We start from the raw sequence: 25,224 nt of genomic DNA, 5'->3' as shown, positions 1-25,224 counted from the left end.
TGACACACGTGTCACAGCGACGCTTAAAGGAGCCTCACCTTGCGGCCGAGCTACGTGGGCACCGAGAGGTCCGGGCTTCTTTAAGAGGCGGGGCTACCGTGGGCCCGCTCGCTGGATCCGCCCACCGCCGCTACACGCGCCGTGTGCGTCACCTCCCTGTCCCGTGGTCCCGTCATCCTACGCAATGATGCAAGCGCGCAGGGCCGAGACGCCCCGCCCCGGGGCGTGGCTCGGCGCGATTTCCGCAGAGCATCCGAGGCACCGCCACTTCCGGGTGCACAGCGTACCTGTGTGCCGGCCGGTGCTGCGCGGGTGAATGGCGGGCGCGCCCCTGCCCGAGGTGCAGACCGGGGGGTCCCCGTGCCAGCCAGTGTGGAGGGCGCCGAGCCTCACGGGCGTGGGTAACGACGAGGGCCCCCTACCTGTCACCTGGCCTTGCGGAGACGAGTGGCGCCTGGTGGCCCGGAGCGCCCTGGCTTTGTGCCATTTGAAACGAAGACACAGGCCACTCCTCCGCGCCGAGGCCCAGGCCAAGGAGAAGCCTGGCGATGCCAGGGAGGGGGCTCCTGGGCGAAGGGGTCACTTTGGTTTTCTGCTTTCGAAGTCTCTGGAGACCTGTGCACGGTTCTCTGAATCCAGCTTCACCTCCAGAAGCGTTTTCCTATACGACCCTACGTGAAGGCCTCGGTTGAATGGTTGAATATTCACAAACAGGGGTTGCCTTTGCTGCTTTTCTAAAACTTCCCCTAACTCTTGACAGGTCAAGAGTTGCCTTGAAGAACAGGGACAGGGAAACCAGATGGAGAGAGTGGCCCCGACCTGACTTCAGGAACTCCCAGAGCAGCACAGGAATAAAGTAGCTGTTCCAAAAGGTAGAACTTGCAGTACAATCCCTATGTGCTGTGTCTTACCTGACAGATAAGTAGAAACGATGAGTCAGGGGACACCACCAGTAAACCACCTAAAGCTCATCTCCAGGCCCTCCACACAGACCTATAAGCCATGACTGTAGAGGGAGAGGGAATCCATGTAATTGGAACAAAGTTTGCCTTGTACTTATTTGGGTGCTAGTGTTTTTTGAAAAAGCAAACAAGCAAAAACAAACCCCCCAGTAGCCTGAGATTAAGATTATATCCTCTGTATAAAAATTCTTTATTTGCCCTGTGTGGTGGGGCATCCCCGTAATTCCAGCAACTCAGGAGGCTGAGGCAGGAGGATCGAAAGTTCTAGACCAGGGCTGGGGAGATAGCTCAGTTGGTAGAGTGCTTGCCTTGCAAGCACAAGGCCCTGGGTTCGATCCCCAGCACCGCAAAAAAAAAAAAAAAAAAAAAAAAAAAAGTTCTAGACCAGCCTCAGCAACTTAGGGAGACCCTGTTTCAAAATAAAAAAAATAAAGGTCTGGAGATCCATCTTAGTGGTAAGGAGCCCCTGGGTTCAGTCCCCACTACCAAAAAACAAAAACAAACCCCAGTCCGTTAAAGCTTTAGTTTGAGCTTTACTCTTTGTGGCTTAACCACTCTAATGTCCCCTGACCAGAGTGGGCTCTATACAGTGATTCAAACAGACAACTCCCACTAGTGCAGTCCTGGTACAATGTATAAGATGGGTGATTCCCGGCTGTGTTCTGGGCTAGGAAGCTGGCAACTGGCAGGGGAACGGGGAGCCTGGGTTTCATTCAGGTTATTGCTTGGCACACCTTTTATTTCCCCGGGCCAGCCTTCTTTATTTCTAGGTAGATAAGCAGCATGACTTCCGCACCCCACCTCTGGTCCTGCCCTCAAATCTACCTTCCCCCCCTCTCTGATGTTGAGCCCAACCCAGCCCCACCTCTTCTGCAGGCTCCGATCTGGCTTCGCCTCACATTTTCATTGGAATGTTCCTCTTGGTTGTCACAGAACGAAACTTTCCATATCATTTTGTTTCTAAATGTCTGGTTTTCAACACTGGATTTGTTTCTTGGAGGAGAAAAGTTGCTAATAGATAATAAGTCCCCTATATCAAAGCTCTGCCTCTCACTCACTGTAGAAGGTTCAAGGCAGCAGTGAGGCAAGCCCCATCCACTCGGCTGAACCCCAAGGCCACCAGCAGTCCATCTGTGAAGGTCAGCGTTTCTCCTATGGTGTGCAGTAACCAGACTCAAGGCTCCTCTCCCAGCTGTCCTGGTGTCCCCTCTCCAGGGCCTGGCCCCTACCGGCCCTGTCTCTCCAGCTGGATCTTGCATTGCCACTTAGGTCCTGCAGTCGGCTGGCTGGCTGTCCCCAGTTGTCCCCTCACTTTCTTTCACAGGATGAGCAAGCTTGAGGGGAACTAACAGCGTCTGCTAGGGCCCACAGCATCTGGGTACCCCAACGTGGGTCTAAAAATGGATTTAAAATTGTTTGCATAGACCAACAAAACTCGGATTTTGGATTTTTTTTTTTTTTAAACAGATTAGTGGCAAATGAAGTCACATAGTTCTTTGCGAGATTTTGTGTGTGTGTGTGTGTGTGTGTGTGTGTGTGTGTGTGAAAATTTCCATAAGAAGTTTTGCTTTTTCTTTTAAAGTCATATTTGACCTCCATACATAAATGAAATGAGTAGCAATCCTCTGAGTGTTGTTTGCTGAGACCCCTAATGTGACTCGCAGGTTGAAAGAAGCCACAAACGCTCGGCAATGCCATTTGTGTGACACTGAAAGTTTCTGCATTGCTGTTACATGCAGCTGAGTCACTTCCCCCAAATGTTTTTATTTTTTATTTTTTAATTTTTAAAAATATATTGGGGGCTGGGGTTGTAGCCCAGTGGTAGGGCACTTGCCTAGCATGTGTGAGGCACTGGGTTCCATCCTCAGCACCACATAAAAATAAATAAAATAAAGGTATTGTGTCCATCTACAACTAAAAATATTTTTTAAAAAATATTGGTTCTTTTTAATGCCCCAAGTATTTTACCACATGGGAAAACAATCTGAATATCGTGCAGTGGGTGATGTTAAGTGGATGGCATGTAAATGTGTTATGGCATAGACAAGGGTGCACGCTTTGTTCTGCTGACTGTACTGCTTCACGAAGTCTTCAGCTCATCTGCTCTTGCTTTTTCGGCAGTAGCTGTGCTGTGGAATGGGAAACAGTTCTTCCCACTGCTCCAGAACAACAAATTCTGCACGAGGGCTAGAGGGTGGGCACCTGTTCAAATTCTAATGAAAATGAAATTTTTTTCATATGGTAACAAGATATTTGGTTAAATTATGCTGGGACCACTTTCCCAGCATGAGCAGGAAGGCAGGGATAAAAGGGAAACCCATTGAATAAAAGAGACTTGAGACACAGCAACTGTATTGGTCCATTTTCTGTTACTGTAATGAAATGCCAGAGGCTAGATAATTTGTAAAGAAAAGAGGGTTGTTTAGCTTACAGTTAGGACTAAAATTTCAGTGGCTGCATTGATTCGGCCTCTGGTGAAGGCCCCTTTGGCTGCAACCTGTCCTGCTGGAGGGCATCATGGTAGGAGCTCAAGCAAGAGAGAGAGGTCAGACAGCAGGAAGAGGCCAGTATGACCCCACCACGCCCCACCTCTTAACATGGCCACACTGAGGACCAAACTCCAGCACACAAATCTTTGCAGGACATACTTAAACCAAACCTAAACCACAGCATGAACTGATTGTAGCATGTGGGGCTTATCTGTGTCCTGACTCAAAGAAATCAAGGTTCAAAAGGCATTTATGGATAATTGGAGATGTCAGAACACTGACTAGATTACTTGATGACATTAATGTGTGTGGCATGTGATAAAAAAATTTTTGGAAATGTTTTAAAATAGTTCTGGCTGGGCATGGTGATGCACACCTATAACCCATCAACTCAGGAGGCTGAGGCAGGAGGATCACAAGTTGGAGGCTAGCCTGGGCAACCTAGCCAGACTCAGTCTCAAAAAGGGCTGGGGACGTGGCTCAGTGGTGGAGCACCCTAGGGTTCAGTCCCAGTACCCAAAAAAAAAAAAAAGCTGTCTTCCCTTCTGCCTGTCCCTGCCGCTGCCACAGCCCATGTTCTCAAAGCACCCTGGCCTCACAGGTTTCCTCAGATAGAGGACCCTGTGCCCCGCAGATGGTGCTCGGCCCCCTTGTCGAGCACAGCAAGAGAGCGGCAGTGCTGAACGCCGGATACAGCCACACAGAGAGAGAGAGACGGCAGTCTCTTTGATAATACTGTTTATTGTCCATTGACGGAGCGGTCACTCAAAAATGATACAAAGCAGCAGAGACATGCGCAGTCTGCAAGTTGACTCTCCACAACTCACGTGCTCCCAGCACAGGGGGGTCTCAGGCTTCACATCCCAGTATGAACACTTCGCTCCCCCCCACAGCAACATAAAACTCCAAACGAAAACAAAAAAAATCAAAGCTTTAAATTACGGCAGCAAGTCTGATATTCCTTAATACTTATCAAGCAAAGATTTGAAAACAACTACAACGTAAACTTCATTTTAAATATTTTGAGTTGCTCGCGTGATGAAAAGAGTAAAGGGAGAGAAGAGCAGTGTTTAGGATACAACATAAACGATGCCGAACGAGAGCTTCTTAACCTACTCATACATTGCAGCCGTCGACCGTGAAGGTGTCCAGAGGCCTGTCCCTCAGCGTGCTCAGAGATCCAAGTATCAAGGCCATCTCTCCTAAGCAACCCACTCGAAGATCCTGTCCTTTGTAAATATCTGAACCAGAGAACAGAAGCTAGGAGGTGGGAAAAGCAAAGGAGCTCAGAAAAGGCCTGAAGGGGTCCTCCACCGTAGGCCAGCTACCACGCCACGCTTCCCACGCCGGGTCAAATGCTTCCTCAATGCAGACACCGCCTTTTGTTTTGTTTGTTTGTTTGTTTGTTTAAAGTGCAAGTCTAACACCTACCAAGGGTAATTTAAAAAAAAAAAAAAACAGCACAGGATGGTCACAGCGGACGTCAGAAACAAACCCAGATGTCGAAGGAGTCAGCAGAAACAGGAGTGCATCTTACATAGGACATCACCATACAGGAAGCGGGCAGGGCAGGTGCAGAACTGACTGCGGGGTCTGGTGGTGGCACTACACTGAAGTCATATGGGCTGGTCCATCATGACATCTTACCAACTTTATATCACTGTACAGCATGAAACACCCCTGGGGCAGGGGCTGATTCCCGGATCCTCTCCCAGTCTGTCCTAGAAAGGGGAGTCAACAAGCTCTGTGCTGACCAGGTCCCGGGTGAGCACAGGGGCTGCCGCCCCTCGGGGGTCAGGAGTCTTACGGTTGCTCTAGGGTCGCTGCAGAGTAGAACAGGCTTAGGGGGTAATTGGAAGCATTCTGCAGAAGGACTCTCACAGGGCGCCTGGCCTCAGTGTCACTGTGCGTGTGCATAAGGTCTGCGTTTGCATCGTGTGCTTCCCCAGGAGAGCGCATCTTTACAGCGTGGGGCGAAGGAGAAAGCAGGCTAACTGTACTGTGACTGAGAACATTCTGCCTCCCTGAACTCCTATTTTATTGGCATCAGAAGACCATTTCTAGGGAACAAGTTGGTTCCCCAGCTCCCTGTGAAGGGCCTTAAGTGGGTAATCTTTGTGACATAAGAAAGACAAGCAGGCCTTGGCATACCTGCCACTCAGGTTCACATATTGTCTGATGATTCATCTTTAGAAAAATGAGATGTCTCTTAAAACAGGCCACAGTGCCCCAAGGGCCTGAACACAAGCTGCCTGGGTGCCCTGGTTGGGACGTTTTAATAAGCTGTGCTGACATCACTTGGAGAAATCTGCAGGGAATCGTGACTGTCAGTCTTGGAGGGAGACTTTGCTCAGCCTGCTGGGGCACAGCAAGACCAGCTTTTTATGTCCTCAGTTTGCACACTTGGGGAGCCGGGTCACCAGCCACACACCGCCCTGGGGAAAGCAGATGGGAAGGAGGCCAGAGCAACCCGAGAAGCTCAAGAGAGGACTGGAAGAGCAGCTGCGCGCACCCCAGCCCTGGACCTGCCCCAGCGCGGGGCCTGGCAGTCTTGTAGGGCCTAGAGGACTGAGAGGCCTTGGCCAGAGCTGCATCATGGCTCAGCGAGGGCTTCCTCCTCCACATCTGTGTGAGGCCCTGAGGGAGGAATTCTGCAGACTCCCAGGACTAAGGGGGTCCTCCAAGGACGGGCCACCAGTTACAGGGCCTCTCCTGGCCTCCAGGGAGTCACAGGTGCTGGGAGTGTGTGATGGGCCCAGGGAAGATGGAGGGCGCTTGCAGGGGGCTGGGACTACACCCTAGGCCCTAGGGGTGGCCACTGCAGAACACAAGGGACATGCCCTCTCAGGATGACAAAGACCTGGTAGGCCTGCTACACAGTCTTGCAACGACCCTCAAACGTTTCTGCAAAACACACATTTCCAGGTTCCACCCTAACCAGGCTGGGGAGACCCCTGCATGCTGCCTGCCCGCCTGGCATCTGTGATGGGGACAAGGAGGCCTGGGCAGGAAGTCTGTGGGTCCCACCCCTGCCTGCGCCCGGGAATCGAAGACTGAGACACACGGTGCCCAGGCAGCGGACGGAGGGAGCATGGGAGGGACCCTGGCCCACCTCTCCCTCCAGACCCACAAGCGTGTTCAGAAGGAAAATGGGGGGGCAGAATCACACTAATGTGGACCCACTCGGATGACGGTTTATTCATGCTGCTTCCAGGAAGGGATGTCAGAGCTGGACCAGTCTAAACCCTTGGGGGCTTTCTGCTTGGCCACAGGGCTGCTGTCACCCTGTTCACGGGTCCTCGATGTCGAGGAACTCCTGCTTGGGGGGTGCCGCCCCGCGGTACCACGCGCAGGAGCCGTCGCTTCTCTTGATGCAGGCGAAGAACTTGGCCTGGTGCCCGTTGATGTTCTTCTCCGTGACCCAGTCCATCCAGAGGCACTCGTCCGGCGAGGAGATGTAGCACGGGATCATGGGGCAGCGCGTGATCTGGGGGCACATGCACGCAATGTAGTCAGGGAGGAGAAAGGCCGAGGCCACTGGGCGGCACCTCCGGAGCCCAGCTCTGTGCCCCCAAAGGCGTTCAAGGACAGCAACCTTGCTGAGTCCCACACTCTCTAGGAGTGGCAGGCGCCCGCCTGGGGAAGGCCAGCCCTAGGGGAAGCCTGCGCACCTCCCCTCCTGCCATCCTGTCCACCTTCTAGCAAGACAGCTTCAGCTTAGCCTGCCCTCCTAGAGGTACAAGGCCAGCAGCAGCAGCAGCAGCAGAAAGGGTCTTACACATTTCTAGAGACGGGCCGGGCGTTGGTGCACGCCTGTCATCCCAGCAGCTCAGGAGGCTGGCGTGGGAGGATCACCGATTCAAGAACAGCCCGGGCAGCTTAACGAGGCCCTAAACAAGTTAGCAAGACCCTGTCTCAAAATAAAAAATAAAAAAGGGTTGGGGATGTGGCTCCGTGCTCCTGGTTCAATCCCCAGTTAAAAGAAAAAAAAAAAAAGATTCTGGAGACAGATTCCAGTCAGATAAGAAGTCCCTTCCTTACTCTCAGGCATGAGCCCCGAGATGACAAGCAACCGGCATTTTGCAAGGAACTCGCAGCTACAAGAGGGTAAGCACCTCTGTGGCCATGCAGAGACGAAGGAAGAGCTGGCTTTTGATGTCATGCTGGGTGCCGAGGAGTGTGCTTGGCATGCATGTGGTTGACACCACGGGTTTGCAATTTACACCTTACCCAAGCTAAGGGTGGGCACCAGCAGGAAGGGGAGGAGGCCCCACGGTCAGCTCTGACCGGCACAGGCCACTCCTGAGCCTGGCTGGGCCAGCAGCTCCTGGGAACATGGAGGGATGCCCCAGCAATGCCTCCTGTACCGGGGGCAGATGACGGGAGCCCTGGGGAAGATCTCCCGCTCCTTGGCTGCACCTAAGGGCTCTCTCCACTGCAATTCTGCCCAGCCCCGCGGGTGGGCAGATTCAGACAGGAGGCAGGCGTGTTCAGCTCCTCGACTTGCAGGACCCACGTTTAGAGGGAGCTACGAGTGGAGCCGCCTGGAATGCTGGGAAGCCCGTGGAGCTGAGGTACTCTGACCAGGCACGGAGGGTTTGCACCTGCACGTCTGTGGCCAGGCACTGGTAGGACCACGTTCTTCCCGTGAATTCCCTCCCTACCAGACTTCACTTGCTGGAGGCTGCAGGCTGGGCTTACGCCCACCCAAATTCCCTCCCCTGCAAACGTCCCTCATCAAAGATGCAGCTCAGGGCTCTCCAGGGACCAGGGGCCAAGGCTCCGTCCCCAGCCAGACAGCCTCACTTCAGCTCTTCAGTCAGGACCCTGTGGACTGAGGGGCCTGGGAAGCAGGGACCCCAACCCCAGCTTTGCAGGCGGAGGCGGCGAGGCGAAGCCCGGAGGACGCAGGTCTGCTCACCTTGCACTCGCAGCCCATCTGGTACCTGTGGTTCAGGCTCTTCTTCTGGGTGGTGCTCAGGGTGTCCCAGGGCACAATGAAGTCACAGAGGGTAATGTGCATCTTGCCGTCTCCCTCAGCCTTTCCTGTGGACAGATGGGAATCGCCATGCTCAGGGAGAGATGCCCTCCTTCCTCCCACCTCCCAAACCTGGGAGCAGCTCAGGGGTGCTGGGGTTTAGTTCTGTGAACACACAGACAGTTAAAAATAAAGAAAAGGGAAAAAAAGCTCCCATGTTCATGATCTGCTGCTGGGTGGATCCACTCCCTTCCGACACTCTAACGCAGGCAGATCTACACAAGGAACAGCGAGGGACGTAGGTCATATTGCTTCCTCTTTTGCTTGTCACCAAGTCATATTTACTCGTGGGCATTTCTCCCATTTGATGTCAAGCTTGTAACCGGGCATTTTTCTCCGATGAGCAAACACGTGGAATTTTTTTTTTTTTAGAGAGATCTGTTCTAACTTCCCTTCATGGGGCACAAGGAGGCGCTGTTCCTTGCTTGTTCCTTGGACTCCCGCCTCTGCTCCCTCCCTCTGTTTGCTGAAGACATCCTGTTGGTGACAGGCTGGCATTAGCCACACAGGAGAAAAAGAACAAACAAGAGTGTTCCAGCGAGTGATGGAACCTACCGGCGCCTCTGGAGGTTGTTTAAAAACTGCTCCTGCTCTCGTTACCATGGCGCCTTGTCAAGAGCCTGGCAGAGCCCACAGAGAGGCCCTGAGAGGAAAGGAGCTGAAGCTGTATGGGAGCACCTCTGCCTCACCAAGCGCCAGCACCGACTTGATGACCTGGGGCGCAGCTGGCCGGCCACACGCCCATCACCAATAGGCGAGGCCGCGCTCTACAGCCTGGGAAGTACAAAGGGCCTGTGCGGGGCTCCCGGTGGGCACCGGCGACACCTGCTGGGTCAGCCGCCAACCCCCTGCGCCTGAGCTCCCACGCTCTTACTTCTGCGAGCTCAACGTGCCCTTTCATCTGTTGAGATCTGTATGACACTTGGTGAAGGAGAGGATCAAGAAGCAGCATCACTGCCAGGCACAGTGGCACTGGCCTGTAATCCCCGCCACTCAGGAGGCTGAGGCGGGAGGATCCCAAGCATCTTAGCAAGACCCTGACTCAAGATATAAAAAGGCCACACACACACACAACCACCACCCACCCCCACCTGCAATATATATATATATATATATGAGGCTGGGAATGTAGCGTGGTGGCAGAGCACCCCTGAGATTAGTCCACGGGACCGAGCAAAACAAAACAAAAAGAATATTATTACTGTGTCATTTATGCTAAATCCTATAACCTAAAAAGAAAAGCGTCTAAATGGCCTCATGCAGTTCAAACATAGGTACCTGACTCTTCCTCTCTCGACCTGAGGTCATTTCCTATGAGTTGGGAGTAGACAAGAGTGAAATAGAGGTAGTAAGTGGCCCATCCCTATGTCCCCTGGCACCTCCCACCTGTACGGGAGCACTGGCGCTCCTTCTCACCCAGCCTGGTCATCGTTCCAGTTTTTCCTGGCTGTGCCCTGCACACCTCTGTGGTGATCCCTACTGACCACTCAGCTAGCACTCGCACCCCACCCCACAGTGCCATCTGCCTCTCCCGCAGCTAGCTCCCTAACCGGATCACGAGCACAAAGGTACGAAGGTGAAGGTTTTGCTGTGGCCCCTTTCTACCTACGGTTCCTTAGTGAGTGATTAATTGCTCACTAACAGCTTCCTGACTAGGTTTATGGGCACTTGTAACACTCTTGCTTCTTCTTCTGCGTTTCAGTCTTCCACTGCCAATCACAGCTTCCACAGAAGATCAGGAAAGGCAGGAAGCGCAAATGAAATGCAAATTCAGTTTCCAACGGCCTTTGCTGCTGGGCCAAGGTGCCCTCTCTGATGTCAGAAGAGGACCCCTTTAGCATGATTAAGACTCGGCTGGGCTTCTACGACATGAACATCTCTTGCCACATTCTACTTATGTCTGTCTTGGAAAAAAGCAAAGCATGAGCCTTGGATACAGAAAAACAGGAATTAATTAAAATGTGTATTTAAGACTTGTATGTTTACTTTTCCACTCAGAGAAGAGGAGAAGAGGACTGGAGAAGAAAATTACAGCCCATTCTATAGGAGTTTCTGAACGTGGCCTCGCGGTGCCCGACTCCGGCATGTGATGCTGAGTCACCAGCCAGGAGGAGATGGGCCGCCTCGGGCCCTGCGGTCGCTCCCGGGGCCACAGCCAGAGCTGAGAGGCTGACTGTGCCCCGTGATTTCTGGTTAGCCCCTGACTAAGGGGCCCATCCTGACTCCAGAGAACTGGAAATAGGTTCCACGCCTCAGGAAGAGAAGGCCAGATTAGCCTGGAGTCCCCTGACGGAGCTGTGCACGTGGGGAGCCGGATCCCAGAGTCTTCTCCGCCAGGGGTTGAGCGAGCCACAGGTAGTCATGACCACACTCCTGCTCCCTCCCAGGACAGGAGGACCAAGCTAAGCGTCCTGGCCGATGCAGTCTCGTCACTGAGCTGTCCCAAAGAACGGTCCTCAGCGGGGAGACCAGAGCAGCCGAGAAGGACACCCCATGCTGTCCCAGGCGCTCTCCCGCCTCAGCGTCTTTTGAGGACAGCTTCCTACTGGGGATGCGCCCAGCAGAGCCGTCCCCTGCTTCTGCTGTGTTGCCACCCGGCTCCTCCTCCACCCAGGGCCAGCACTGCCCCAGCTCCTAGGCTTTTCACTCAGTGCTGGGACCCGCACTCAGGCTGCCGCCACCTCGACCCTAAGAAATGAATGATCACCTGCCCTGCATAAGGCCTGCCCAGGGGACTGGCTCCTCTGTGATCCCCGCTTTCTTCCTCACACCCACTGTGGGGGCAGACACTGCTGTCATTGTCCCCAGTCCACCAACAGGCCTGGGAGGTGCCCACAGGTGACGTCACTTGGCCAAGGTGTCGGGCCCGAGTTCGAGCTGACACAGGTGTTTCCAGAGCACCTCGCAGGACTGGCTTCCACCTCTGCATTATGCCAGCCATTCCGTGTGTGCCAGCACCCCTGCCGCTGGGTACCACCGATTCTGCATCAGCCTGGAAACCTTGGAGTGCTTCTTTGAGATGCTGAGCAGTGCCTCAGTCAGAGTCGGGAGAGATGCTAACAAGGGAAAATCGTGCACAGGGTCCCGTGCAGAAGAGCATCACAGGTTTTGAAAATTTAAAAGTGGAGGTTCATAAAAAGGACAGTTCTGACACATGCTGCAACAAGGATGGACCAGGGGACGTTGTGCCCCGGGAAACAGGCCAGATACCAACAGGCTCAATCCGCTGGGTGAGGTCTCTAGAGTAGTCGGTTCACACAGACAGCAGAAGGCGGGGCGGGGGGCAGCTTTCGGCTAACGGGACAGCTTCAGTTTGGGATGATGAAGAAATGCAGGAAATGGACTGTGAGAGTCACGTAGCACTGTGAATGTCCTTAAAGGCACTGAATTGTGCACTCAGACACGGTTGCAATGGTCAGTTTACATTGCAACATTTTACTGCAATTTTTAAACAGCATGCCACACAGTTTAGAAGTGTCTTTGATCTGTCTTATACTCCATGGCACTTAGGAAATGAAAATGTGCCCTGTGTAATGTGCTTGCCTTCAGTAGTAAACGGAGGTAGTACAAAGCGGCAGGCATGCATTTCCTGAGTGACTCCTTTTGAATGCTTTTTATCTGTACTACAGTTTGGACAGATTGAAGTGTTAGCAAGCCTACAAAACCAGGTGGTGCACACCTATAATTTCAGCAGCTTTGGAGGCTGAGGTGGGAGGATCATAAGTTCAAGGCCAGCCTTAGCAACTTAGGGAGACCCTGTCTCAAATGAAAAATAAAAAGGGCTGGGGGTGTGGCCCAGGGTAGAGCAGCCCTGGCTTCAATCCCTAGTACCAAAAAAAAAAAAATGTTGTGTTATTTGTACAGCTGTCTTCTTGCTGAGACTGGGGACAATTTGATGGGACAGTACAGGACACATGGCAGTTGTGAAGGAGGTTTTGATGGACAGGTGGAAGATGGGGTGTGAGAGGAGATGGCGGCGTCTGCGCAGCCAGTGAAGCAGTCTGGCGTCTGCACCAACTGACTCACAGGCTTCAATAGGACACAGAAGCCTGTCTCTTCCAGAAAAGGGGTGAGCCAAACTGATTTTCCTACCATGTTCCCCCAGGCAAGGAAAACAGAGTGATCACCCACGGTGGCCCACAGGCGAGGCCCTGAGCAGCTCTGCCCTCGCCCGCTCTGCTGCCTGCAGCTTCCTCGAGCTCTTGGGGTACGTGGAACACAGCAGAAGCCTGAGCCATGTCCCCAGCAGTCCTTGTGAGTCAGGACTCCCAACTGCTGGATGTAACCCAGCTCGTAGTCCCTCCCAAGGACCCACCCAAAGGGCCATGTGGGCTGGACTCTCCATCCCACAAAAGAAGGGGCAGAGGTCCAGTGCTCAGGGACACTGGGCAAGGGGCAGGACTGGCTGACTGCAGAGGACCCCGGGAGATGAACAGAGCATCCAGAGGGTCTGTTCCCGCTGCTGAGGCACAGCCTCCCGAGCATGTGCTGACCCACTGGTGGCCACCTCTGGAAGGAGGCTCTGCCTGTGACTGAGGACAGGGCAGGGAAGGCCCTGGTCAGAAGCTGGCTCTCAGCCCTGGCTGCACACCGGATGCTCTGGGAACGCCGTGGAAACACCAACGCCTGAACTCCAGCCTGCAGGTTCTGCTCGACTGGTCTGTGTATAGCCTGGGCCTCAGGGTTCCACAAGCTTCCCTGGGAAGCCCAGTGGACAGCACAAAGGAGGACCACGGGGTGAGGCATGGGGGTGATAAGAATTCTAAAACCTGGACCAACGGAGCAAAGCAACAGAATGTGCTGGTCAGGAACCCAGGCCCCACCATGACGGGTGGGCAGCCCAGGGACATGGCCCCCAGCAGTGACGTCCCAGGGCTGGGAACGTCTAGCCACTGGCCCTCCTGGGAGGAAAAGCTCAATGTGAGGCATTTGCTGGGTTCTGGGGTAGAGATGCTCCACCCTGGCCAGCTTCAAGCTGCCACTGATACCAAACGGCTCGCACAACTGGAAGACAGCAGCCGGGGCCGCTGGGCCAACCTCTCCCTCTCAGTTTCCCACATCTGTAAAATGGGGATCACATTGGCACATCCGTGGTAGGGAGGCTGTGAGACTCCCCAGAAGAGTGGTCTCGGTGGGGTATGTGTGGAAGCAGGTGTGGGCCCGGAACACAGTGGCTTTTCCCCCGCAGAGGCCACTCAGCGCGGGACTGAGATAGGAGAGCAGCTCTCCGTTGGCCAGCCCTGCCCTGCAGGGCAATGCCAGGGGCTTGCTCCTCAGGGACGAGGACACAAAGGGACGCTGGGAAGCACTGACTCGTCAGGGCAGGAAGCTCCCTGCCACGCACCTGCGATGAGATATTCCTTCTTTCCTCCCACGTCCAGCGAGACCCCACACACTGCGGAGGAGGGGGCCGTGTAGATAAACTCTATGTCCTTGTCGGGTCCTTTGAACATCTGGAAAGACAAGGAAAGCACATTGCAGAGATGGGCTGTGACTTCTGCTCTGGCCCGCTGCCTGCACGGGCAATGGCAGGTACACACGAGGGGTCAGACGCCCACCACTCCACCAAGGCACGCATCCGCTCGCTCGCAGAGCAGGCCGCGGCCACCTGGAAGGGACTTTCTCAGACAGTACTTGTGGGCACCCCCTGGAGGTCATTTCGGACTCTCTGAGCAGGGGCTCATGTAAATCCTAGAGATTCTGGCCCATCCTCCAGGACCACGACTTTTGTATATTTCCAGAAATTTTCTGGCTCTTTGTTTGTGTTTGGTGCTAAAGATCAAGCCCAAGGTCTCGATGACCCCACAAGCCCCACACACCCAAGAAGTTGGATGCAGCATGGGCTACTGTACTGGACGAGGACAGGAGCAGAGAGGCACCCCAGGAGTAGGGATATAACCCCGAGGACAGGGGAGTTTGGTTTCTCGATGTCTGATTTACTTACAGCCTCAGGAAGGCAGCTGCTGTCCAGGTAGGAGGGCATTTCCCAGAAGCCCACGGGGGGCTTTTTAAAAAGAGTCTTAATAAGCAATAAGCAAACCCAGATGGAAGGGATTCTTCCCTAAGGTTATGAGCAACCATCTGTCCAAAAGCTTACCAAGAAAGGCCTCGGGATGGACGGCCCCATGCTGCGTGAAGGACATTGGCCGAGGGCTGGAGGCCCTTCTCTGCTCTTACTATCCCCCCATGAGACCATGAGAGTGGATTTCCCTTCCCCATTCATAAACAGGGAGACTTAGGCACTAAGAGACTAGGTCACCTCCTTAACGTGCCACAGGTAACAATTAGGCATTCCATTGGCCTTCTGATAACATTTATTTTCTAGGACCTTTTATTTTTGTAACACCGTTAAATATGGATGGCCACAGAGCTACTACCGTGTTGCCAAACTGGCCCTCCTGGGGAGCCAGGGATTTTCTTCTGTCTTGAGGGCCAAGTTGGTCATTGTCAACCACGAGAGCATCCAGTCTTCCGCTCAGGGCTTCCTCCCTCCCTCCCTCCCTCTCTCTCTCAAACACAGGTTTCTTCCCATCTGTTCCTGGACACGGATGATCCTTTGAAAAATACTAACAATGGCCACCCTGTGCCCCATGGGCCCCCAGTCCTGACTCAGGCCCCTTTACCTGACGTGCTGTCTTCTCAGCACTGGCCCCACAGTTTCCATTTCTATCCACAGTTGGGAAGCTTCCCTAACGCTACCTGGCTGCAGGACCCTCTTTCCTAAATCCTTCTTCCTCTTAGATCCTGGAGCACACTGGGCATGCAGGGCCGCAGGAGCTGCTGCTGCACAGGCTCCTCTCCTGCTTCAGCGGGGGGCATGGGAGACAAGACCACGTCCTTACCGACAGACGCCCAGCCCACGACAGCTCTGGCCTGGACAGGTTCAGAGAATGCTCCATGGATGCTACAGACCTGGGTGACTTACGTGGAGGTTGTGCCACCAACTTACCACCCAACACAGTAAAGGTGACATGTTTCTGAGATAATGGAAGTTGCTGAGACTATGCCATCTCTGCCCAACTGTCAGGCACGCACGGATTAAGGAGAACCAGACCTGCCTGCAACTGGACGACCTTACTTCCTGCCCCACAGGTTGCTGGACTGAGTTCTGGGACCCAGACCTTCCGCGGCGCTCCTTGCCCCACAGGAGAGCTTGGGACGCTGGCGGGGCTGACTTACCTTGATCTGTTTGATCTCATACTGAATCCTCTTGATGGGGTTGCCATAGATGTCGTTCCCAGAGTCCACCTCCTTCTCGCTGACCGCTTTGGCCCTAATCACTGCAAACCACAAAGACACAGAGGTGAGGAGAGGTCCAGAGTTCAGGGTCTGACCAGGGGCAAGGCCTCCTGGCCTGCGAGGTGCTGGGGGAGTGGGCCGCCCTGACCCTCCCTGCGAAGCAAGGGGCGGATAACCCCAGACTCCAGCTGGCACCGGACTCCTTCCTGTCCTGTGGGCCTTCAGCAAGAACCTCTGCCAGCAGCTCATGCCAGGTGATCTCTTCAACGGCAGGGGCAGCCACCCATTCTGCCAAAGCTCCCTGCCGATGTCACCTGAGTGCTTGGGGCTTCCTCTCCTTCTTTCTGTTGCCTATTTACTGATGGCTGGGAGCAGATAAATAAATGACCTGGCCTGCAGCCCTCCCTTCAGGTAGGATGGGGCCTTCCCACCACCCTCCATCTGTAGGTTATTGGCAAACAGCGTGGGGCTGAGGCACAGGAGTAGTTACCTACCTTCAAGAGGCCCCGGCACACTTAGGTTTGGGGTCTTACATCTAAACAGTCTATCGAGTTGCCCTACTAATCTGTCCTCAGTGTCTCTCCGGGGGTGCTGGGGTGTGGCTCAGTGGTACAGGGTGTGCAAGGCTCACCTTAGTGTGTGCAAGGCTCTGGTTGCATCCCTAGCACACGCACACACACACAAAACCAAAACAGAAAAACAAGTCTCCCTGGAAAATGTCCCTTGGGAGATTCTTGAGAGTGACATGTCTTCTGTGTGGGACGTGACAGAGAAGGGGTCAGAGTGCCGTAACTCACAGGGCTCAGACTGTGTCAGGAAATGTCTGCAGGTGGGGCTGGCAAACCCAAGGGACAGACGCCGAGGAAGGAGGCCAGACAGAAAGAGCAGCCCAGATACAACAAGAAGGACTGGGCTGGGAAGGTTCCAGAATGTTCTGGAGCTTGAGGCTACTCTCTTCCTGGGGAGCCAGAGTTCTGGACCAGCAGTCCATGTTGCTTAGGCAGGGCCCTTCTTTTCCCATTTCAAGGTTATCTGTGTGTGGCATGGTCTGTTTTAATGGCTTTGCCTTCCAAAGTGCGGTGGCCGGAGTCACTCTGGGCCAGTGTTTTGTTATTTTGCATGTCAGTAAAACAGAGATAAGGAAGAGACTCGTCCACCCTCCAGGGGTCAGCTTAAGTGCCTTGGGAACTCCTGGCCAAGGCTGTCCTTTCCCACAGAGGCAGGGAGGTCCAGGCACGTGGGAGCTCCATCAGTGTCCATTCCTCAGACCCCAGATATACGCTCGGATCCCAGCCTCACCCCAGAGCCCTGCACCACAGCCACAGCCCCACCCAGGCCTGAGCCCCATTCTCTTCTTGTGTCAAAGCTGAGTCATAGCTGGCCCAGGCCACAGGTTCCTGTTTCCCAGGCTAAGCCAGGCCTCACCCTGAAAAGTCACATCTGGGAGAAGCCACCTGACAGGCCACCCCAGCACAGGCACCCTGCCCTCAGTCCCGGGCCTCCCACCTTCCTCATTCGCTGCAGCCTGGTGTCCGTATGTGCCCGTCCCTTCCAGCTCAAACCTCCTCCTTGGCTCCCCACCACCTTTGCTTAAAACACAAGACCCTCTGTCACCTGGTGCCAACAAGGTACCTGGGCTGCCACCGCCCAGTAATCCCTATGCTGGTCTTGCTGTGCCCCCAACCCACATTACTGCCCTGCGTCACCCAATCCCAGGGGTGCTTGCACCTTTAAAGGGGCAAGTTTCTTCTGCCCCAAATGCCATCTCCCCTCCCCGCCTGGAGAACACCTAACCATCCCTCAAGACCCAGCTAAAGTAGCCCTTCCCTGTCTTCCTCTGGGAGAGTTCGTCCTTTGCAGCGCTTAGTGTACTCCCCATGGCTGTGAACACCTGGACACCTGTCTGCTTGGGGCTAGGCTCTCACCATGGGACAGCCAGTACCCAACACACATCGGTCGGCCGGAACTGGCCAGCAACCCAGGTGGGCTGCCTTGGGTCCCTATTTCTACCAGCCTCATCCACATGCCTTACTGCAGTGCTGCACAAAAAGCGCGTACGAGAACCAGCAAGCCTGCCAGTTAACTCCGTCTCCGCGCTCTTTACAACGCGCCCTCAGCTCAGGAACAGACCGGCAGAATCCAGCAGGAGCAGAGCACCCAACTCTGCCTGCTCTGGGCGCTTTTTGGAGTTATTTTTGGTGGCCCATTACCTGGTACAATGCTTAATGCACAAAGGTATCAATAAATGGCCCACTGGCAGTCAGAAACAAGCCAGATCACTCCCAAACAACCAAAAGGCCACATGCTGTCCCTCGCAAGAAGGTCGAAGCACCGGCCTCTTGCAAAAGTCCCTGCGGCTCCTGGCAGGTCTGTGTCCCTATTTGAAAGAGGCCATTTCAGGGGTGGATCCTGAGTAGTCACCTTTCAGCTCTGTGGTCTCAGAGCAGTTCTCTGACTTCCTGTGAAAGGGACCCAGCAACCAATCCCCACACCTCATAAGGCTGTGGTGGGGGTCCAAGGACCAGTGTGTGGCATCGTGCAGAGCACATGGCACCCGCCAGCCTCAGCAGAAGCAGCCCCCAGAGAGAGCACAGCAGATGGTCCTGCCCTGCGCGTGAAAGCAGCCCTCCTGCTGCAGAGGCACCAAGGGCCTGGGCCTTAGCGTGCCGAATGCGCTCCCAGGGTCTGGATGGGAGGCAGCTGCCCAGGGTGCTTGCTGCATTTCAGGCTGCGGACTATACAGTTTTTTTTTGTTTTTTTTTTTTAATTGTCAGAAGATAACTGAAGTCCAGGGTGAAACCAGAAGCCTAACCAAGGCCACCAGGGGCTTGCAGGGAAGTGGCGCAGACAGCAAGAATCTCCATTCCCAGTTGGGCTGCTTCCGCACATCCACAGGGACCCAGAATTCAGGTTCTTCAGGGTCTCTCTGAATTCTGGGAGGAAAACCATTCCTCCACGTTGCAAAATGAGAGACCAAGTGAAGGAAAGCAAAGGAGGAACAAGCCAGGCCTAGAAGAAGCAGTTCTATAGGAACTTCCCTGAGGCACAGCCCCCGGATGTGGGCTGGGCTGACGCGGCTTTGGTTCACAAGCACCTGTCGCCTGTCACAAAGAGGAATCTCAGCGGTACCCGTCGGGGCAGTTGCCCACCGGGAACGACAGGTGGAGAAGGGGCACGCTGAGGGTCTTGCCTGTGAAAGGCACCAGCAGACCTGGCCCCAGACCAGCAGGCAGACAGACAGGGAATCAGGAAGCAGAGTTTCCACTGCAATGGCAGAAAGGGAAGGAGACAGAGTCCTCCGGAAGCACGTGCACGCACTGGTCATCGCTGTGGGCTCCAGGATGGACCGCCAGGGCTGCAGAGGAAAGCAGGCCACTCCAAAAGAGGGAGGCCCTCCCTGAGCCCCAGGCCATTTACAGGCTAGGGCTGGGGGATCGCAGAGACCCCACCCTGGGCAGAATTAAACCCAAGGCAGGGGCACATGCCATATGCTGGGGTCAGCCCACATCCTGCCACGCACAGGCCTCCACCGCCCCGCACCCAGGGACAGGAGGCAGCAGTGGGACGAGAGCCTTTGTTAAGATTCTTGTTCTGTTTTGTGACCAAAACCATGCCCCCCACCCTGAAAGGCCCAGATCTTGCTTTTTCTTCTTTCTCTTCTGCTGTTAACACAACATCTGGGTTTCAGATCAAGGGTGAAACACTGGCTGATGAGTTCACTGCCAGATGCTGGCTACTGGAACATACGCCATTGACTTAATTCAAAGCACACGCAACCGCAGAGCCCCTGCCCCCATCCCTTGGGCTGAGGACACCACATGATGTCACTTCCCCCTCGAGGAGCCTGCAAAAACAATCCCCAGGGCACCCGACCAGAACAGGGGTGGAAAAGAACTGGTGATGGAAAGTCAAGGTTGCTGGACAGTACAAAGAGGATGGGCCGCAGGATGGGCTGTAACTAGCCTCCGATACAGTCAGGACCAGGCCAGCCAGGAGCCCAGGGCTCTGGAGCTACAGCTCTCCCATCTGTCCCCTCTGCTCCCACCAACACAGGGTCACTGTGCCCTCCAGTCACACATACAACCAACATCTTTTGAAGCCTACTGTGTTCATGAAGAACCATGGAAGTTCCTGGGGAAATAAAAACAAACTGTGCCCATAATCCACTTTGGTAGTCGGACCCAAAGGAGAACTGCCAGTTAGAAACTGCTTATTTCTTACTTGGCTCCTTGTACTTCTCTGTGGGCCAGCTGCTCTCTGGCGGAATCCCATACCGTATAGGTGTGGATACATCCTATGGAAGTTCCCTCTGGGGCTGCTCTTCTGGGGCATGGGCTCTCGGAGCACCGGCGGAGCTACAGACCCAACTTCTTTTTTTTTTTTTTTTTTTTTTTTTTTTTTTTTGTGGTGCTGGGGATCGAACCCAGGGCTTTGTGCTTGCAAGGCAAGCACTCTACCGACTGAGCTATCTCCCCAGCCCCAGACCCAACTTCTTGACACCCAAGTCCCGGCGCCTGTGTGCTCTAGGTACCAGATTGTGCAGCCCACGGCCTGACTGAGGCCAAGCTTCTGGGAAAAAGAAGGGACAGTGGTCCACCGTCCCTCCAAACCACCTGTCTGCCCAGTAGATACAGGATCTCCAGGGTTCCGAGAAACACCTGTCCAGATGAAAGTCAGAGTTGGGCCCCACGACCTGCCCACCAGCAGGTGCAGACGGAGGCTGCATTTGCTCAGGGTCAGCAGAGGGCGCTGTCCCCTCAAGCCTGCCCGCCCTCTTCTTCAGCCCCTGCTGCTCCCTGGGAGGGGTGCCCCTGAGGGAAGTACCCCTCCCACTCATGGCCCACTGGAGGTGAGATGAGACATTTGTCCAATGTCTCCACACATTGGACAAAGAACCTGCTGCCCAAATCGCCAGTGGGTGGGGTCCCTCTGATGCTGAGGCTGGGTGGGAGTTAGCCAGAGAGAGAGAACACCCACAGGGGGCAGCAGCGAGCTGCCAGAGGCCAACCCTCAGGACTCCACACTCTTAGATGCAAATGCAGTAACTGTGGGTCCAGCTGCAGATGTCCTCCCAGGGTCAGCTGGTCCATTTCCTTGTCCCTGAGTAGAATCACATGCCAACCATTTCAGAGAAGGTAAAATGACATTCTCTTACAGATGAAACCTGACCTTCACTCACTAACCTCCTCTGGGTGAGGATTCAATGGCCTTTGCAGGGTGGGGGTGCTGCTGGTTGGGGGGACTGTGAGTTACACACCCTTTGTCTCAACTCCCCGGGGACAGAGGCGCTACATGCCTGGTCAGTTAATCTCACACCACATTGAGCAGGCAAAATCCTATCACCATCTAAAACCAGATCCAGACCCCCAGGCTGCCACTTGGGATCAGTCTTTTGTCTCTTTAGGGGGAACATCACACCACCAAATGGCTCCTCAGCCTGGCCGAGGCTGCTTGACCTTGGAATCTGGATTAATTTGTCCAAAGATCCAGTTCTTTTGTGGGGATGGGCCCCGGGTGCCTCCACCCCAGCCAGCTACAGACTCTCAAAGGCAGGGTCTGGAGAGGGAAACAGTGCCCCACCTTCCCACTCCCAGGGTCCACCCCTCAGCTGGGGACAGAAGTCCAGTCACACAGCTCCTGACTTTGCAATAAAAGGGCTACATTGTTCAGGGTGCTGCTCTGGGTGGCTAGGATCCGAGGGGCGTGTGACAGTCGTCTCGCTGGGCTGTGTGTGGGGCACAGTAAGGAGCACTGGGCCCTCTCTGCTGGGATGGTGTCCACTCTGTGAGCAGGACCAGTTGGCCTTGTGGCTGGAGGGGCAGAGATGGCCACAGCAGGGATGGGCAGCTGGTGATCAGGACAGGGGCCTGGGCCATAAGGACCAGCCTGCTCTGCTCACAGGTCTGGAGGCCCCGCCCCTCTCTGCAGAAGCACACCTGTACACAGGTGCAGTGCAGCAGAGCAGCTGGGGCGTCACAGGAACACGCAGCGCAGGCTCCACCTGCTGCCTCTGGCTTACCGTCCCCCCGGGGTCTTTGGTACACACTGGGGTCTTCTCCTGAGCTCTGATCTCTGCCCACTCTGGGACCTCAGAGCCCAGCCCTTTGGGGTCAGTGGAGGAACAGACCTCCTGCAAGTCCATTTCTTTTAGGGAAATGAGGGGGAAAGGGCCTGTCAGTAATTCAGACAGCCCCACAGTGGTGGTGGGACCCAGGGCTTCTTCCCTCTCTGCAGCTGCTGAGAGACCAGACTCTCCTGCAGATACCCCAGACCTGCTCCAGGACCCAGCAACTGGGTTTTTTGGGGAGTGGGAAACGGAGTAGATAGACCCCTTAGGAGGATCTAAACAGTGCCCCAGCTCTGGGGCAGGGTCGTGCATGTCCAGGGTAAGGACAAGACTTGGCCATAGTGACTCAGGCCAGGGTGAGAAAAGCCTAGAACGGGAATTAGAGCAGACAGATTTTAGGGGGCGGGTTGAGGGTGGGGCAAGACAAGAGATGTGGGTGCGAGGGGCAGAGCAGGGGCATGCGGCCCTGGGCCATGATGCCCACAAGCTGGCCCCTGGGGAATTGCCAGGCCTGCCCAGCGCAGGCTCCCTGCCCGCTGCTGGATTCTAGTGCACACGTGAGCAGCTGTCCACTGGCTGCCCGTCTCCATGGAGACCAGCTCTCCTGTCTCCGTTTCCTGCCCATTTGCTTTGGCTCCCCGAGGGGAGCAGAAGGGAACCTCTATAAGAGAGATTCAGCTGCACACAGAGACAGCAACTCCACCCAGCCTCCCAGCGAGCCCGCCCCTCCCTGCAGCCCTGGTAGGACCCCAGCCCACGCCCTGCCACCCTTCCTCCCTTCTCCCTGCAGGCTAGCGGGATCTCGTGCCAGAGCCTGGGCTCCAGCCCTTCCCGTTCACGTGCTGCTGAATCATTTGAAAAAAATGCAGCGCTCCTGGGAGGGTTTGCAGAACAGTGGGGCTTTGTGGAGGGAGCTGGGCTCTGCGGTTCCTCCACCAGGACCCTGCGCACAGCCAAGCCCGAGCCCAGGCGGGCAGGAGGCAGAGAGAGCTTGGAGAGGTGCCCAGGGAAGCCCCCGCCCCCAGCGGTCCCTCCCTGACCACGGGCGAGGAAGGGGCCGGGCAGCAGCTCAGCAGAGCAGGGTCCTCTCCTCGCACGGCTGCTGTGTGCTGTGTGGCCGTGGGCGGTCACCATTCCTCATCGGCTGACTCATTTAGGAAGCAAACCCACGAGGGCTGGACCCTTGGATTCTTGTCTCAGGCCTGGTCTACACTGACCATTCGAGAGCCCTGGCCTGTGTGGGGCCCTTGGGCATGCGGCCCACCCTCCCAGGCTGCCGTGAGGGAGGACCAGCTCTGTTCCGGCTCACTGACCACTCCTCCTCAGCGCAGCCCTCCCGAGCAGGTGGAGAATGCAGGATGGTACAAGAAGGCACCCGGCTGCTCCAGGGGCTGCACGTCCACCCTGGTCCTCCAGGGGCCAGCTGGAGGCCCCACAACACCCACATCATTTTAGAGGTCTTGACCTGATCTCGGTTGCCACTTTCCGCTCATTAGATGAACTACTGCAGGTCAGAGGCAGGGTCCCTGTCCCACCTCCAGCATTAAAAACTCAGTGTTCCCATCTTCTTCCACACGTGAGGTCCTGCGGGCCAGCGTGGGCACTCTGGCTACACGTGGCTGGTGGGGGAGGAGAGTGTGAGGAGGGAGGACCTACGCCGACCCTCAGAACAGCAGACGGGGGCACCCTGGTCTCTCGTCCTGGCTTCTGCCCTCTCCATGGGTCTGCCCTCAACCTGGGGACAGTGGACTCAGTGGCCGCACGGCTCTGCTGCTCTCCCGCAAACCTCTCAGTCAGACAGGGAACCCTGTCCACCACCAGGTCTGCTGTGAAGGCCTTTCTGAGTTGCTGTGGTTTGGGGAGAAGGACCCACAGGGCAGGGGTGTGAGGAAGTGAGTGGATGGCTGTCCTGGTAATGCAGAGAGTAGAGGGGACAGGGATGCTGTCCCCAGGCATGGGAACAAGAGCACCAACCAGCAGGGAGTTCTAGAACACAGTGCTCTGGCGAGGCCCACACAGTAGACCAGAGTGCTTCAGGAGCAGCACAGACTCCCCGTCTGGGGTCTTCCCCGCCACCCAGTGCTCTCCGTGAACACCTCTGGGAGCCCCGTGCCCTTCCAGAGGCACTGCCCCCGTGTCACAGTCAAACGAGGCTGGGCGAGGCCAGGCAGCTTGCAGGGGAGCCACGGGAACCCAGGCTGGACCCTGCCCTCCAGGTCCCACGAGGCCGTCCGGGGTCCATCACTCTGGGGAGGACTTAGGGACGCCAGAGAGGCACAAGCAGGAGCCAGGAGGTGTCCTCCACCCCCGCAGCTGTGTCAGGAAGGAGCAGTGGAGAGAGGGGTGGTCAGAGCCGCGCCCGAGGGCAGAGGTGCAGTCAGGGCTCAGGAGGAAGCAGAGATGTCAACACCTCGCGGAGTCACCAAGCCCTTGTCAGGCAGCAGGGCCACGTTCTCGCCAGGACAGGCACGGCTCTGCTCCTGGGGGAGGCAGGTGCGTGGTGTGGGGACCGGGAAGCCGGAGGTTGCCCCACAGCCCTTCACACCACCATCCGCCATCCAAGGTCTGCTGGCTCCTGTGGATGGGGTGGGAAGGCACCGTGACACCTTCACAGAGAACTGCTGACAGGCCATCTGTTTTGGGGGGGAGAATAAGTCCCGAGAGGTTGATTTATCACCCATACACTGGCCCAGGCAAAGGCCAGCCCGTCCCCCCTCGGCCTTCTTCGAGATAGGTAGGGAGCTGGGGTGTCTTGTCCTGCTGCCAGGGGACAGTGTAGGTGTGACTGTCCAGGCAGAGATGAGTCACCCTTCATGGTGTCTCGCTGTCCATCCCCACACCTACTTTTAGCCCAGTGTGGCCAAGAAGGGGCGACTCCTCACCTAGAACACGCGGGCCACAAATACCACCTTCGCAAATGGAAACAAAAATAACCCAGCCCAGGGAAGTCTGTCCACTCCTTAGACTGCGGCTTCCAGGCCAAGTCAGGGGGACCTCGGCCTCACGATGCCTGGGTCCATCACAGTCACCATGAAGCCCAGGACTGTGCAGCTCCCTCTCTGCCTTCTCAGAGGCTGCCTCATGGCAAGCAGTCTCGCTCCAGGTCATTCGTGTAGGCCGGGCTGGGCATCAGGTAAAGCCCAGCCTCTGGTGGGTGCAGGGGACACAGTGACTAAGATACAAAGCACCAAACCCAGAAGGCTTGTGCTGCCACCATGGCCGTCCCAGCGAGCGCGGCAGTGCTCTGTGAGCTTGAGGCTCTCCCAGAACCTGGCTCTGGTTTCTCGGAGCCACGTGTACCTGGTGGGTGTGTGGCACCCCGTGGGTGTTTGGTCCCTGCCAACCACAGGGAGACACTCCACTTACTCACTTCTCTGTGTCCTGCACTGACCCTGAGTCCCACGGCACTCCTGTGTGTAGTTTGCTGTT

At 55.6% G+C, this 25,224-nt stretch overlaps 1 protein-coding gene across 1 annotated transcript in view; it reads right to left on the bottom strand.

The window, feature by feature from the left end:
- Positions 1 to 4,172: 4,172 nt before the first annotated feature.
- The window catches only part of Timp2 (TIMP metallopeptidase inhibitor 2), a 46,747-nt gene continuing 25,695 nt past the window's right edge, over positions 4,173 to 25,224 (bottom strand). Inside the window, exons 2-5 of the mRNA XM_047544302.1 lie at positions 15,669 to 15,769; positions 13,834 to 13,942; positions 8,373 to 8,497; positions 4,173 to 6,938 (exon numbers count right to left, since the gene is read on the bottom strand). Coding sequence (XP_047400258.1) covers positions 6,741 to 6,938; positions 8,373 to 8,497; positions 13,834 to 13,942; positions 15,669 to 15,769 — 533 coding nt within the window. The 3' untranslated portion in view covers positions 4,173 to 6,740. The remainder of the gene's footprint in view (positions 6,939 to 8,372; positions 8,498 to 13,833; positions 13,943 to 15,668; positions 15,770 to 25,224) is intronic.

The sequence above is a fragment of the Sciurus carolinensis genome, chromosome 3, assembly GCF_902686445.1.
Source record: "Sciurus carolinensis chromosome 3, mSciCar1.2, whole genome shotgun sequence".
In the NCBI taxonomy this organism is placed as follows: domain Eukaryota; kingdom Metazoa; phylum Chordata; class Mammalia; order Rodentia; family Sciuridae; genus Sciurus; species Sciurus carolinensis.
The sequence above is the reverse complement of the archived record's forward strand: the minus strand, read 5'-3'. Positions and strand labels throughout refer to the sequence as shown.